The 17,141-nt window shown below is 35.1% G+C and overlaps 1 protein-coding gene across 5 annotated transcripts in view; it reads right to left on the reverse strand.

Annotated features, from left to right (window-relative positions):
* Positions 1-5,392: 5,392 nt before the first annotated feature.
* Positions 5,393-17,141, reverse strand: part of trps1 (trichorhinophalangeal syndrome I) — a 135,269-nt gene continuing 123,520 nt past the window's right edge. For all 5 annotated transcript variants that reach the window (XM_088601887.1, XM_088601886.1, XM_088601888.1 and 2 more), the window contains exon 6: positions 5,393-9,520. In XM_088601887.1, the coding sequence (XP_088458013.1) occupies positions 8,459-9,520 (1,062 nt within the window). In that variant the 3' untranslated portion in view covers positions 5,393-8,458. The remainder of the gene's footprint in view (positions 9,521-17,141) is intronic.

The raw sequence follows: 17,141 nt of genomic DNA on the forward strand, positions 1-17,141 counted from the left end.
AATGACACTTATTAAGTGCACAGCCAATGTTTTAAGTATACTATCCCTTTATATTTGCCAGCTTGTTTTATTATTATTAAACTTTAAAGAAATGGTTAACACAAGAACTGATCTTTAATGTATTGTAATAAGAATATAACTATAGTCAAAAATCCAACTTTGCTGAATCACGTATGTATTAAGCAAATGGAGTAATTCAGATTATTTACTTACTGTTTTACCTATTTTATGTTCTAAAAGATTTTCTTCATCTGCTTAGCTTGCTGTTTCAGAAGCATCTGAATACAGTTCTTGACACTGATTCTTCGAAGATGTTAGAGGAAGAAGCAAATCAGTGTCACAACATGCTCTTAAGCTTATTGCGAGAGCATTTCTGTGCTGAAGCCAGGCACTGTAGTGCTGACATGCCTTACCACCTATTGTCACTCTGAAGGGTTCTTAAACCTCAGATAATTAGTTAGGGAAATACCATCTGAAGCACACAGTGAAGGAGTAGAACACTCTCAAACAGGTAGAGTATGACTCATATGCTAATATGGGATGTTACAATCTACTTTAAAACTCTAAAACAAATTTAAAAGTGGTTCTAACTATTAGGAGAGAAAACATTCCATTTTTTTTTATTTACCATGAAGTGAACTACTTCAGGAACAATCACGAGATTGTAGTCAAATGGAGATCCAATAAAAACTATTCAGGGTTCATATTCAGGAAATATTCATAATTTTATTTTTCTTTTAAGCAGATTTTGAAAACAGATCTTTAGAGAGTGTGCAAGTAATCAAATTACCAATGAAGAAGGGCATGAAAAATGCACAAATGAAGCAGCATAAAAATGTATTATTTCTTTGCTCCAGATCACTTCACTCTATTTTGATTTTCTGGCTTATGAAACAGAAGAGTGAACAAATAATTATGTTTCCAAGTACATTCGTTAGAATATTTTTTGGCTGGTAACATGGCTAGTCATTTGTGAAAAAAAAGGCAAAATCAATGAATTGCTGAATTATTTTATATCTGAGATTTGCAATTTTTGTAGCTACATACTGAAATAAGGTTGTATTACAGTTAGATAGGAGTTACAGTTCTAAGTGTGACATAGAAGTGTGAATAGTCCTACACTATATTATACTGAATTAAGTATAAAACCAAATAATTACCCCTTTAAAAGTAGAAGGTATCTAGTTTTTACCTCAAAGTTACCAAGGGTTAATGTATTACATATGCACTGGAACAGAAGCCATTAAACTGTTTTAGTGTTAAAAAGTGTTAAAAAGACAACTATTCATTCTCATTATGAAGAGCAAAAGATACATGCTGAATATATTTATTAAGAGAATGCTATATAAAAAATAAGATTTTATCATATAAGAAGATAGAACTCTGTATGTGGGTTTTAAAAGTTGCTTCATCTAAAAAGCAAGGCATTTATTTTTTAGCACATATATGGATTCAGTCACTACTGTTGATCTGGTTTGTTGTACTCTTCCAATGCCTATTTCCATTATTTGTGGGTTTACAAAGTACACTAAAAATAAGAATAAAAGTTATATTTTATGGTAAAGTGGCCAAAATCAAATCTGTGTTTTTGACAATAGTGTTTTGTCAGACAGAAAACAGTAAGTGCAAAACTTTTCATCCTGTCTAAACTGTAGTTTTTTTAATCAAAGAAGTAGTCTGTAGTTTTTTTGTTTTTCTTGATGGTGATGTGGAGTGCCTCAGATGTAGAAGAGTTAGCATCCTGCAAATTAATGGTTTGTGAAGGCTTGCTTGTGCAGTGTGATTCACAAACAGCTTAGCTTTTCTAGTAATACAGAAATGATAGCATCTAATTTCATTAATACCAAAATGCTTGAGAAACTGTATTTTCTCTTTGAATTGTGCAAGGGTGATTAACGTAAATATGATGTTAGAAAAGTTGTAATATGTCTACAGACAATGTTAAAGTTCATGCCCCCTTTTTCAGTTACGAGTACAAAATCAAAAGGTGTGGTAAGAAATGTGTACTTGTGAGCTTGTATGTGAAAGGTGAGATTCCAATATTTTTAGAATATTGCTGGAAGGGAAGTTATAACATGAAGTCAGCAAGGCATTCTGGGTTCATCCATATACTGTACTGTACCATCAACTTATACCAGATACACCATCAACTTAAAGGAAACAACTAGTACTGGCCTAGTCCTAGTCCTAGTCAACCATGTCCCAACTGGGAGCACTACACATACAGTACTGTAAAGTGCTTCTACTGTACAACAACTGATAACTGTGAGTGCAGACATACAGTAGACAGGTATGATGGAAGACCTATTGTCACGGACGTCCAAAGGGACTAACCGTGGGGAGCAGGAGAGCGGAAAAAGACCCATATGCGTAGCGGCGAGACGGGAAAAAGGCCCGGGCTCATTAGTGCAAAGAGTTCAGGAATGCCGTATAGAAACCTATGCCCTCAGGGAGCGGATGTGGGGCGCCCTGGTGCTAGGCGGGTCTCAGGACATCCGAACGTCAATGCTGAGCCAGGACAGAGTGCAAGACCCGGAAATATATAGCCCAAGGGAAAGAGAGGGACCGGAAGGACAGCAGACCGGAAACTAGGGACAGGACAGAGAAGGAGCGCCCTCTGGCTGCAGAGGGCGTGACACCTATAAGCCCAGCTACATCATAAGATGACTTACAGCTTCAAATACCCCACATTGGTCTTTTTACAATGGTAAAATCATGATCATAAATAACAAGGGTAAAATCTTGATCCAGAATTATTCATATCTGACAAATGAATAATGAGATGAAAAAAGTTTGTGTGCTGTTTTTTTAAAAAAATAGTTTTAGTCAAACAAAAGTTTATTTTCCCAGGGAATATTTTCCATCTATTGAATTAAAGCCTTGTCAAAAGCTGTTAGAATTCCTTTAATAGTGAAAAAAAAAAATTTAGTGTGGTTTCATTTGATCTTAAACAATCTATTGTAATTGTTTCCAGATCTTAACCAAAATTGCAACATGTAGGCACTAAAAGAAAAATTCTGCTTCTTGCAATATACTGTTCAGTACTTGCAGGACTACAAGTGCCTCTAAAATACCCCAAAAGGTTATGAAAAATCATTTCTAAAGGGTTATTTTCTGAAGGTGCAAGGTAAATGTACTGTATTTATCCCCTCTTTTCAACTGTTACCTTTAAGGGCAGGCTTTTCATTCAGTCATGCTCATATGATTCCTTTTAGCATATTGATCCAAGAACCCCATCATACCGTGTCTTAAGATTTGTCACGTCTTTTACTTATGATCATAGTATCCCTATTATAGTATCATTATTTGGTCTGTACAACATTACGAAAAAAAGAAGAGTCTCCTATTTATAGTCAAAAGCTTACCTGTATTTAATTTCTGTGTGGTGGTGAGAACATGGAGCTCAGAATTCTTTGATTAATACATTTTTGTTAATTATATAAGGATCTGTCAACATTTTAATAAAATACAGTAACAGAATGTGGAAATTTTAATCTTATTCATTCCTATGCTTGAAAAGCATTCTTTATATGGTCCAAAGGCAACATGAACAAGACAACGCAAGTGAAATGGAAGCAATGCAACAGTATGTGTGAGTTGCCATGTAATGTATATGTACTTCTTGATACAGATGCCCACAGTGCTTGGTTCTTATGACATCAATCACATTGGTCTTTCCACATACAGTAGGTCCCTTATAATGTAATAGATTTCTAGTCATTTCCAGTAGTTAAGAATTACCCATTACTGTTTCTGATTATTTTTATCAATGGTAATAAAACTAGTTTAGAATTTTAACTTCAATCTTGTGAATTATCCTGATGCCTCACTTACAGTATACTTTTCTCATTTTTCTCATCTCCATTTTTCACACTTAGAATAATGATTCCAGGAACAAGTAAAAGTGTTTCTGAATTTCACATCCCAAGAACCACAAGGTCATCTGTAGTTTCCAATTATGTAATTGAACTACATTTTTACTTAATATGACCAAATCAGTTTCTGAGGTCTAAAGCAGTGAATTCAAGGATGGTTATAAAGCCAAGTGGATCATGACCCTCAATGAGGCATTGTTACAGGCTGGTAATGAAAAAAAACAGAGCAGGTGGGGAAATTGCAGGCATCCATGCTCTTTATTCTTTTAAAAAGCAGAAAAAATGAAGTTCAAAAATAAAACTCTCCGTCTCAGATTTCTATCTTCCACCATCAACCCCACATCTTGCAGTGACTCTGACCGCTGGCTAATTTGTCTGGTTTCTCTTTCTCATTTTCCTGCTGTCAGCCAATCGGCTGCTTCTTCCAGTGGCTCTGGTCTTTGGTTCAATCGTCCAGTCTCTCTTTTTCTCACTAGTGCTTTTTTTACAGAGCCTTGGAGTTGAGCATCTATCACCCTTTTTCCGGCTATGTCACACCCCTCTTTCTGATAGAGAGCATTGGTTTAGACAGAGAGGCAGCACAGCAGTAATTATCACCAGATGCAGTAGTCCTCTACCCATTTAGACTCGGACCAAGGCATCTGGGATCTGAGACAGGAAGTCACCATTTAGATGCTCTTTCTCTGACTTGTGCTGCAAGCAGAACTGGAATGCCTGCAGGGAGGAACGTCATCGAATCCATGGTTGAAATCTTTGACCCAAAGTAATCACATCTGCAGTGCGTGATCTGTTACCAGGGTAAATGAACAATAACGTAGATAGTACAAAGTGCTTCCTTTACCCATTTAATCAATAAAGATTCTCTTCTCATTGTCACTGTATCACTGCTCTATGGGTAATAGAGTTTCCTGCCAGGGTAGGCAACTGGATGTTTTAGTCCCCCAACCTCCTGGGTCCGGTCCTGTAACTAAGACATTGGTCTGAAAAATAAAAGATTGTGTGAAGTCTGGCCAACACAAAAATGTACTGTATCAAAGTACCATCAAGACCTGGATTAGAGAGTGTTGTCTCTGTTCAAAATTTTTTTTCCATTTATTATTTTTGTCAATCAACAGGGAATCTATTTAGTTAAAGCCAAAAGCTAAAGTCTCATTACACTTGAGCAGCACAAAAAGAAACATATTTGAAAACAGTAGGTATAATCAGCTTTCAGCACAGTTGGGCAAAAGGTATAACTGGAAACTACCAAAGGCAAATGAGGTTAGATCTCAGTTTGGCAGGTTATGTTTCATCAAATTCTTCTTCTGGTGACTCCACCTCAAAGTTCTTAACTAAGCTCTAAGTTTCTTGATAACACAATAGCCCTTTTGTTCACCACTGCATTACATTTGCATATGATTGCTAATAAAACCAAACTGCACATCTCACAATATTTTCATCCCTACTTCAAATTAATTTCCACAAGGAATTTCAAATGATTTTATTGCCACAATTCTAAAGTTAGAAATAACTTACAATTTGTGGTAAAAATGTTTTATTATTATTTTATTATTCAAGTTTAGATGTAACAGACATCTTTGCTGACTGATTTGTTTTGCATGAAGAACATAAAACAATAAAAATGTTTAAGTGCCAGCAGAAAATAAGATAAATTATGATAACCTAAATCATTATCTATACGCTGTAAAGGCAGAAACGTTAAAAACCAAACACATTCTAGACTCATGGTTAAACATTTACATATTTTGCCTTGTGACAGATTCATTTCCTCACTGGTTTACAGCTTTAGATATTCTTCATATGTTTTTATAGTTGTGTATTTTAAGCCTCAAGGTAAATCTTTTAAAATATTAATCAACACTTTTGCTAATTATGTTGCAGTACCTGTATGTAGCATGCTAATTATACATTTATTCTTTCTTCCTCTGCAGTAAAAAATGAATAATAATTGAAGTGCAAGCATAAAAAATTTAAATTAAAAGAATGTGAGATTTTCAACAAAAAAACCTTCCTATGGGGTTTTATTATTTCCTTAAATGCTCCTATGAAAGGGGAAAAAACTTTTTTTTTCATAAAAGGAGGCAATTGCAATAAAGCAGCGCTATGAGGTCTTACTGAGCTTTTGGTACTAGTTTATAAATTATAACTAAGGTGACTCTGAAATTCCAATTCCAGAGTTATTCATTAAAATGCAGGGTAACATACTTTCATACATACATGGTAATGATGGACATAACTACACCACCCCACATATGGTGTCTACAATTACAGAGAAAAATATAACCATTCACCCAGGGCCTTATTTTGATAAATGGAAAATCATACAATCACTGAAAAGTTTTCATTTTAAAACCAATTCAATTAGGCAAACAAGCAAAAGTATATGCACAATAATGTATTATTAGTGCCAAATTACATTTTCTCTGCATATTGGCAGTGTTATTCTTCTCTCTAGCTGATATATGTCTTCTCTTTCTTCCACTTCTGAAACTATTTCAGCTGAGCAACAACAGTTAAAAATAACTGCTTAAAATAATGAAAAAGAGCATCCAAGTTCATCGCAAAAATCTTAAGAATTGTGTTTCAATTATGATTTATATTGTAGTTAAAATGCATTATTGTATGCTTTTTGCTAATGAGTATGTTTTCACAATCTTTAAGATGGTAAATGATTCAGAGGTAAAATGGTGAATTTAAGATATGTTTACTTACAAAACTACATTAAGAATTTATCTTTATACATTCCTTGTGTTATGGAGATATACTTTCATATGGGATTACTTGCACTTCCGTTTTCTTTAACATTCACTGATTGAATGGTGCCAGCCAATAAAGAAGCCTGGTTTAAAATCACACCATCAGAAACACAAATTGATTTTCACATGCCAGTGCTTCACCATAATTTATCAAAACAGGACCCTGGATGCTTTTGACTGCTTGATTAATTCATCAAAAGTCTGCTGTCTACCGTAGAATTTTAAATAGTGCTGAATCTACTAGCCAGCATCTCTTCTTAACTCCTAAGCTAGATTGAATGGCTCATCCATTCAGATGTTATACTGTAACTGTCCGTAGTGCGGAGAACTCACCCGACTTTGTTTACTTCGAAATCTGTTATATTCATAATTTAATGTTTTTGTCTTTTACAACTAATAACATCCACCTAGAATTGACCATTTCCAATGGAAGCAAGAAAGTATTAAAACTATTTGATAAGGGACTTAAAATGTACTTTAAGATGTGGACACTGACACCGAATCAGATTTAGCACTTACGAAGCTAAATGTAAAGATCCTATTGCAGTGAGATGCAAAACTGGTGTGCACTGCTAAGGATAAAAACAGGAAGATATAGTAGGTGTCTTAAAGCTCAAACAGTACTTTTAAATTCACTCTCAAACATTTCTTTGAAAACATAAAATAAGAACAACAATTTCAAATAAAATGAGTATAGATATATACTATTACAAGCATAATATGTATTAAGAGCTTAAGAAAAAGAGAACATTGCTTGGAATGAATAGTGCTATCACTTTTGTGTGTGTTTAGGCATAAAAATATATGCATTTCCTTCTTTAAAAAAAACAAAACACAGGCATCAATTTTCTATTAGCATTTCTCATAATTTCAAAAAGAGAAAGAAAATATAAAAAAATGCTGAATTAGGAGAAGTTTGCTTCATTACTTTGTTTGCTACATTTGCAAATGTAAACAGTCACCCAGAGCCAAACAGCTGACTCTTATTCAAATGTGTGTATTCATTGTTGCATACCAACATACACTGTAGAAAATATTTTTATACAATATATCAGGCACCGATATTATGATTTTTACATTAATAATTAGAAAAATATTTTTCTACCTCCTCTCCCAATTTCTTTAGTGATACAAGGTTTGTATCCCAGAAAGGCAGCAGCTTGCAATGCCTAAAGTGAGTTGTGTAACAGGTCTCATTTCCACCAGGTAAGGTAAAGAAAAACAAAGGACAAACATAAAATCCATACATACAAAAAAGATGCTCAATCTTAACCATCACCAGAAAGACAAATGATATATGAAATGTTCTCACTCAGTTGAATGAATTCCCTGAGGGCTTTGTTTTTTACATGAATAGAATTATTATCAGATGACACAGCATTATTGAAACAAAATAATGCATCTGTAATTTCTTTTTAAAAGAGCACATGGCTTGCTTACTGCACATGATGAAGAATAAAGACAAATCAATAAATGTTTAAACTTTGTATGTTTAAGCACATTATAAGAATAATTGATTTCTAAAGTAGTCAATCCACTGAAATAATATGCAGATGTACTGTACCTTCTTTGCTGGACTGCCTTGTCTGAGATACCATACCATAATAAAACAATGGATGGTCATGTACCTACACTTTCCTAAAATATGTTCATGAAAAAAAAATCACAATAGGTAAATAGTAAATAACTTTAGCTTTACATCAAACACCTTTAAATGTTAAAATGTCATTAGTTCCCTATGCAGACTGCTAAGACAGTACGAGCTTCTGCTTTTGCTGTTAGCAAACCTCATTCTTTCATATTGTGCTAAGAAGTGCTAAGTATTAGTTATTCTTTCGGTTTTCCATTCTTTTCCACCTGTGCAACATTCTTGTGCAGGCCTCTCTGAATGTGTGTTGTGAAGTCATATTTGTCAGCACACAAATGATGGCATATGCTGCACTGAAAAGGCCCGCTATCACCATGGCAACTCATATGCAAGGCGTACATAACTTCATCAAGAAAGACAATGCCACAGTGAACACACTTCGTTGACAGTTCATCCTGAGTGCCCCTGTCAATCTTTTCGGTTCTTTCAGCGTTCACTGGCTCCTTGTCCTTTGAACTTTTTGGCACATTGCTCTTCTCCTTGGCACCTCCATTTGTTGTCAGGCCTGGCTTGGAATGCTTAATTGCCAGATCTAAAGGAATGTCATTGTCTGACCCAACAGATGAAAAGTGTGGAGGCAGGTTAAAGGCAGGATAAGGCACAAAGCTTTGGCAAGGATTTGGTAAGCCAGGCATATGGCTCAAGTAGTGTGGATTCCCCGGAACAGACATCTTGTACTTAGTCCAGAACCGCAGCCAATCAGCTTCACTTTGCAAGTCATTGTGGATGAAGGGAAGTCCAAACAATGGGTATTGGTACTTTTCAATTGGACTACCTGGTGGAGAATAATTAGCTTGTTTGGAGGGTCTCATATATTTCTCTATGGGGCTCCCCCTTTCTGAGCTTCCTTTTCCCTCTGCCGCAGCTGAGCCATTTCCAGGATCTCCACCACTTTCCTGAGAGCTTTTTAAGTGTATGTGCAAAGGCGTCATTCTTTTGTGGATCTCCAGCGTCTGATTAACTGGTAAGGCCTGTGGAGCTGGGTGGTTTTTGGCTCCAGAACTGTAGGCGTCATACTTATTTAGGTTACTCTGTTGCATTTCTCGCTGGTGGGTGTCTGACAGAGGTTCCTCTGGTCTCCTCTCCAGAGGGCTTCCATTGACCTGTTCCTCACTGTTAACACGTTGCTGCTTGACGAGTTGCTCTGGGGGAAGGGACTCAGGATTAAGGCGCTTTCTGGTACGTCTGCGGATGATCTGCTCACCGTTGTTTTGCTTGATGATGTTGAGAGGCCGGGGTGTCTAAAGGAATAAAGGAAATTGAGAAAGGTCACCTCAGAATTTCCCAGCAGCATTTTTTTTTACCACAACAAGAGAAATAGAAAGTTTTGTTTGCAAGACTGTGATTACAGCTTCAGTAATTTGCTTTTTTTCTGAACAAGAGACATCATTCAACCACAATTACACTGAAGAAACATAACAAGAAATTCATTATCATTAGTCTTGTCTCTTTTTTCTCCTTCTGATTTAAAGTGCAACAGTTTACAGTTCATACTGCACAGCTAAATTAAAAATTCACAGAGCCTAGAAAGATAAATAGCTGTGTTCCTTTTGCATTTAGCTTAAAGAACTCTGATTGGTACAACTTAAAGTGCTCAAGAATTTAATTAAAATTCAAACAAAATAAAAGTACATACGCAATCATAGTTATGGATGACACTTGATATTAAAAATGTATTATAATCCATGACCATAAACTATGTGCAAACCCCTTTTGAAAAAGCAAATGTCACCATACTGGGCAACTCATATCTTCATGTTCATGCTGTTACAATTAATTTGTCTCTATGTACCAACAACAGACACAAATATCAACAGAGCCAACTGGCATATTTTTATTCCAAAGAAAGTGAAAGTGAACCGTCTTGCACAATTAACACATATTTTCAATACTAAATAGCTTGGTCAGTCATAGTGGCAATATAGGAATAATTAAAATTAAGTATACTGTAACATTTGTTACAGCTGTTTCTAATGAGAAGCAAATATAGGAATATTTGAATTAAGGAATTCCAAATACGACACACTGCCCCAGTCTTTTGTTTAAAAAAAGCATAAATTTAATCTTCAATTATTTAGAAATCTCTAAACTTTCTTTTTCCAAGTCTATTACATGCTAAATTAAAACTTCTCAATCTTTTCGATGTTAAATAATTGTGAAATTATTCAATGCCAAATATTGGATAATGAAATATAAAATGCAATATATGCAATATGTTTTGATCAACTGTTTTCTATCAGTAGAATTGCTTATCATTAATTACAACACATTTCGATAAAATACTTTTTTTGCCCTTGTCCAGAGAAGGAAAAATTGGGTTTTTATTCAAATAATTTGGTTGTTTTTTTTCCATTTATTGTTATTCAGGTTTTTCCAAATTTCTTGCTTTTTCTGTTCGTTCAGAAAGACATATGTCCCACTTTCAACCTTATACTCATTAACAAAATGAATTAACCATGTTTGTTTTTAAATAAACAGTTTCTGAGAATGTCTCTCTCAATAATGACATAATTAAACCATACAACAAAAACTTTATGAGGGAAAGAAGCAAAAATGCATTTGATTCCTTGAAGGACAAAATATAAATTCATAATAATAATCCTTACATTTATATAGCGCTTTTCTGGACACTTCACTCAAAGCACTTTACAGGTAATGGGGATCCCCTCCACCACCACCAGTGTGCAGCATCCATCTGGATGATGTGACGACAACCATAGTGTGTCAGTACACTCACCACACACCAGCTATCAGTAGAGAGGAGAACAGAGTGATGGAGCTAATTTAAAGATGGGGATTATTAGGAGGCTAGGACTGGTAAAGACCAGGAGGAAATTTGGCCAGGGTAATACCCCTAATCTTTTCAAGAAACACTCTGGGAGTTTTTGATTACCACAGACAGTCAGACTTCAGTTTTAGTTATGTCTCATCCAAAGGACAGTGCCTTTTTACAGTATAGTGTCCCCGTCACTATACTGGGACACTAGGACTCACACAGACTGCAGGGTGAGCGCCCCCTGGTGGCCCTACTAACACTTCTTCCAGCAGCAAACTTAGTTTTTGCCAGGAGGTCTCCTCTTTCCAGGCTCACACATGCCAGTTGTGAGTTGCAGGGTGATATGGCACAAATAAATCCAGGAAAAATCAGTTAATGTTTAGGGTAAGCTGGAATAATCACATCTCAGTTGGGGAGATTCTTCAGGGGAGTACTTAACTCTTTGTTGAATTTCTGAATATACAGATTAAGTTCTATTTAGATACTAACAGAAACACTGATGTTTCCCATTACTCTGTGGGGGACCTCAAAAGCTTACCTCCGGGGCTAAAGTAACTCTTATACTGTCCATTCTAATAAACAGATCTCAATGACCGTATCTTTCAGTTGGATTGTCAATATTGAAATATAACTCCTCTTATACAAACAGAGTTCTTGCCAGAACTATTAAAATCACAGCATAGAACATAGAAGAGTTTTGGCTCATCAGCTTCCAAAAACAGCTGCATCTTAAATAATATACAGTACAACTTTGTGCACATTTGAATTCTATAACTGTGAATAAACTCAAGATTGATGATGAATTCAATCATTTTTATTTAAATTTACTCCTCTGAACCCCTTAGGGATTCTGTACTAGTAGATTGTTTTTAAAACTTAGATAAGCCATTCATCATTTTACCGTCAAACGCAAGAATTCTGCTTAAGGAACTCACCAAAGTACATCTATACACTTCTCCAAAGCTCGTGGAACTGATGACCACAGAATAGTATAAAATTTTCTACTTACAACATCTCCTATTAAATTCTGTATTTTACAAATCATTAAACACCATGTCTCTCCCAACAACTTTTTTTAAAATCAAACTATAACTATCTACAGGATAAAGATTCTCTTGACACCCTCTCTTACCATCTCATTTCTCGTTCAACCATGGGTGCAAAATGTTAGCTTCCCAAAATTAATCTATATTTATCCATATTTCCAGAACCTAACCATCTTAATCAAGGAGGAATATTCAATTTTTAACCTTTGTAACCATTTTGACACAACATATTCCTTCTCCCCATCCTTCCCTTTCTGGAAGGAGAATATTCCATGATGTGAAAAAGACTTGTGACTCACTGTAATGAAATTACTAACTGTAATTAATTACATTATCTTTTCTCTAGTATCAGGCTGTTTGGTTTTGTCCTAATTTTAATATCATCCATGAAAATACTTGATTCATCCCTTCTAACCTTGGTTCAAACAAATTATCAATCAGTATCATGATGCAAGACAGGAGCTGTTCCCAGCCCCCTCTTTTGTTTTCCATGGCAATGGACCTTTAGCAACATCTCTGCATAAAGATAAAATCATGTGTGGTATAGTTAGGGGGAGAGGTACATCAGGTCACTCTTCATGTAGATGGCCTATTCCTCTCTACTACAGACCCAACTGGTTCTCTTACAAGATATGTCAATTCTGAATATTGGTAAGAGCACAGGATATTAATTTAATTTTCATAGGAATTAACTATTTCAAATTATTTCCATTTAAAATTGTGATTGTCAGATACATGCACTTTGAAATCTCACTCACTCATATTCCTTACAATCTTATCATAGCCAATTTCATTTATTTGCTGGAACATACAAGAGGAGTTTGACCATTGGTGTTCTCTTCCTCTGTCTCCCATTGGGCTTCTTTCCTGACTTGCAGTGAACTACACACAATAATACAGTACATTGTTTGTTCACCATTGACATGAATGTAATTGCCTTCCAAATTTACTAAACTCAATAAATACATCTGTAGAAATTAATAAAATTATTCCACTGCCTGCCACTATATGCAGATCCCTGTGAAAATAGCAAATGCTTCAAAACTGGATGCTCTTGTAACAATGGAAGGTATACTTTGCAATTATATGACTTCTTATCAATTTCTTTCATTTTTCTGTTTGGAGAGAGTGTATCAGAAATAGTTCATAATTTGTAATTAGTAGCTAGTAATGAATTTTTGCTAGAAATAACGTTTTGTAGGCAAACTGCCTAGTGCAATAGCAAAAGAGGTATTACCGGCATTACAAGAAAATTACTGGTATTTATTATGTACATATTGTAAGTTCTATTTACAGTCCTTGTTTCTTCTGTCACTTGAATCACTGAAGGTCTGATGGCCAGGTCTGTAACCCCATTTTTTTCCCATTAATTAAGAATTATCATGAAATTCCTAACAATAATGTCAGCAATTCATTTACAAGAGTATATAAGGAAAATCACTGGCAAAGTATTTACTGATTATTACTGTTGGCGTGCACTACAATCACTAGCAATAACTGCCAAGCACAAACCAAAATAAGTGGGTTTAAGAATTTTGATTTTGTCAAGGCTTGCAATACGATTTTGTTTCCTCCCCAAATAACCACTGGTTGCTATGCAACTTAACAAAGGAAAACAGATCTTGGACTAGTCAGTCACTGCCTAACTACAACTCAACTGACCCAAACAGTGGGTACTGCTTAAAGAAAGCCCACTGGCTAAATTAACTGTTGGTTGTTAAATGATTTACATCACCTACTGTATCACCTGGAGAATAGACACACCCCTCACTCTGATAAATTATGGACTTTCCGCCCTGTCAAACAATGTCTTGGAGCTTAAGTGACAAGCTAAAACATGAGAATTGAATTTAGCAGAAATTTCACATCTGGAAATGTGGGGGTCTTGACATCATTGTGATGTTATCAAACCTGTACGCACTGAAATAAATAATCGGGACTCTGTCAGAGTATAGGCTTCTTTGATGAAAGACAGAGACTGCAGATTGACTGACACAATGGACAGTTGCACAGAGATGAGAGAAAAAATACAGAACATCTTTGGCAAGCCACCTAAAAAACTAATATAAACCCATATGAATATTGATTTATAATGAAAGAGACCACTTAGTCATACTCCCCTTTTAGAACTCTATTTAGAAGTAGCAATACATATTGCCGTTGATAATTGATTCCGGAGAAATGCAAACATTTTATTTTCTTTCTTTCTATGATTCTTAAACAAATACATCTGAGCTTGTGAGGCATCCTGGAGAAAGAGTGGACACAGGTTACACGGAAACTGGTAAATCCTTTATTTAACTTTCCATCTGATGTGGCTTTGCAGCAGATCAAGGCAACTCCACCTAAAACCAGAGCAGTGGTTCTTCAAGATCTACTTTGAACCACAAAATTCCTTAATAGAGATTTCAGGATTCCAAACTGTTATAGACTTTGGTAACAAGGCTTTTCCTCAGCTTAGGAAATTTTATAAGATTTGATCTGATTTGATCAGATTTTTGACCAAAGAGATCTCTAAGTGATTCCCAAAATTTGGAAAAAGAAGGAAAACAATAACTGAATGGAGGCATTCAGCCCTTATTGCGCTGCAGAGAGATCAGTGCTGTGCTTCTATGCATACAAGTTCAGCGACATCTTATCAGAGATGCACCTTTTCAAAAGTGAGAGGATCTGTTCACAACTGGCACAGAAGACAGAGCAGTACATTTGTTAATAAGCAATAGCAAAATATTACCAAATACTATGATTATTAATTATAGCATAGAAGAGGTATAATTACTTCAGGTACTAGAAGTACTCAAGATTAATAAACCCCCAGGGCTCAATGATATCTGACTAGTCCTACTCAAGAAAACAGATTTTTGTTTATGCAACTTTACCAACAGTCGCTCAAGACCTCAAGGCAGGGATCATACACATGAATTGGTTAATGCTAACATAGTATCTGTCTATAAGAATGTTGATACAATTATAGAATTATAGACGTAATTATAAACTAGAGGATCACCTGTATGGAGATAAGATAATAGGGAATATGGATTTTGAAAAGGTAGGCCTGTTTGAATTAATAAATCATTGTGTGCCCCTTACTGCTGTTTTGATGCATTTCTAGAAAATGACAGAGCATAGATAAATTTGAGGAATTTCATGATTAATCCATGGCTTGATTGGAATTCTTAACATTTTACGGGTTGTAATCAAAAGTTTTACTAAAGACAATTGTACTGTACACTATTTGCCTAACAAATGCATAAATATGGATTTAATTGAAACTAACTGAATTGAAACTAAATACACCTTGCTGTCTCTGAAGCCATGGCATTGGGATGCATAACACGTGAAAAAAGGATTCAATTTGTTGATTAGATATTACACTGACTTTAGTGTACATAGATTTAAACAGAATTATTTTAGATTTACAGCTGACCCAGCACCTTACTCCCAGTACATTCAGCAGTGCAGCCAACCCACTTACTGTTACTCAAACTGTGACACTGGTCAAACATCCCAGACACCTTGGTAATGAGATTTACTCTTCCTTACATACAGTACCATCACAGATATAATAACATTCTTAAACAAGTAGTTGATGACCTAAAAAGACTGACCCATCTTCCCAATTCTTTTTAGGCTCCTGTCTCCGTAATAAAAATGAATGTGCTTCCTTATCAGTTTTTCTTTTTTGAATGATTCATCTTTCTTTCCCTTTGGCAATTTAGGTAGATGGCACACAAGATATCAAAATTCATATGGAAAGTGAATTGACCCTGTATTAAGTTCTCCACTATACTGCATGAAAGATTTCGCAGGAAGCCCTGTCTGTGCCAAGTTTTCAATTTTAGTTCTGTATTATTATTTCTATTACTGGTGCATTATTTGTATGGTTTAACCCTGACCTCACTTTATCTTGGCATCCCTTGACGAAAGTCCGGGTTTTCCATATAGATTTGATTATGCACTTAACTGAAATTTGAAATTCTTTACGAAGATTCACAAAACCAAAGAAGACAAGGTATGCTCAGTCTCCTGTTATACTGTATATGATCATAAAACCTTTATAGGCATCTCTCCTTTCTCTTAATCAAAAAGTAGTGCCAATTGGATTCAATAGGGATGGTCTTTGCTTGCAAGGAGTCCACTTGACACCTCATAGATGCTGGTGAAGTTAGTTCTTAGTCCCATATGTAAACTCTGTCTTGGGGGTGTTGTGGAGACTCAAACTGAACTCCCCAGGTACCGAGTGTCATCTATAAATTTTGGCCCAGTCTTAGCAGTCATTTAATCATGTAATAATTATAAATTATTATTTTTTGTTAGACAAGTATGATTTTTCTTAGGGTCAGCTGATTGCTCACAATATCACTTAATTAAAGATTCAATTACCTATGAAATGTCAGTATTGCATATATGCAGTTAATTAAATAATTAGTACATGCATCTGAGTTGCATCTTCATAAACAAATCTATAATTTTGTTCCCAGATAAAATTTAAACTTACTTTCTAAAGGCAAAAAAATTAAGCCTAATAATAAACTTTAGAATTTGGTGAATGTTTTTAAAAAGTAATGATAAAAAGTCCACTGAGGGTAATATTATAATGTATCATTAGAACATTCAATTGCCTCAATAAATACAGTGAAAATTACTCTTAGGCACACAAACCTTGGTACAAAGCCAGATAGATCTCACAACAAAAAGTTTTGACCAAAAAGAAAGAGTGCCCTCTACTGATGTCTTTGTTTCCTCTTCTACTGCAGCTTTAGTGCTCCTTGCAATTCATTTTTATAAAGATCCAACAAAATTATAAATACTATAATACATAAAAGAACTGCAGATATCAGTTTTATATAGATTCAGCTGTTCTGAAGTATTTGGTCTTGCACAATTCTTATAATTAGCAGACTTGGCTTCTCACAACGTAGTGAAATCTGTATTTCTGCTTAATACAGTCATATCAACCGAATGAAAACAAGTGAATCTAAACTTAAATACAAATTGGTTTTGTTCATATGTACTGAAAAAACAGAACAGCATCACTAA

The sequence above is a fragment of the Lepisosteus platostomus genome, chromosome 12, assembly GCF_059453375.1.
Source record: "Lepisosteus platostomus isolate fLepPlt1 chromosome 12, fLepPlt1.hap1, whole genome shotgun sequence".
Taxonomy (NCBI): domain Eukaryota; kingdom Metazoa; phylum Chordata; class Actinopteri; order Semionotiformes; family Lepisosteidae; genus Lepisosteus; species Lepisosteus platostomus.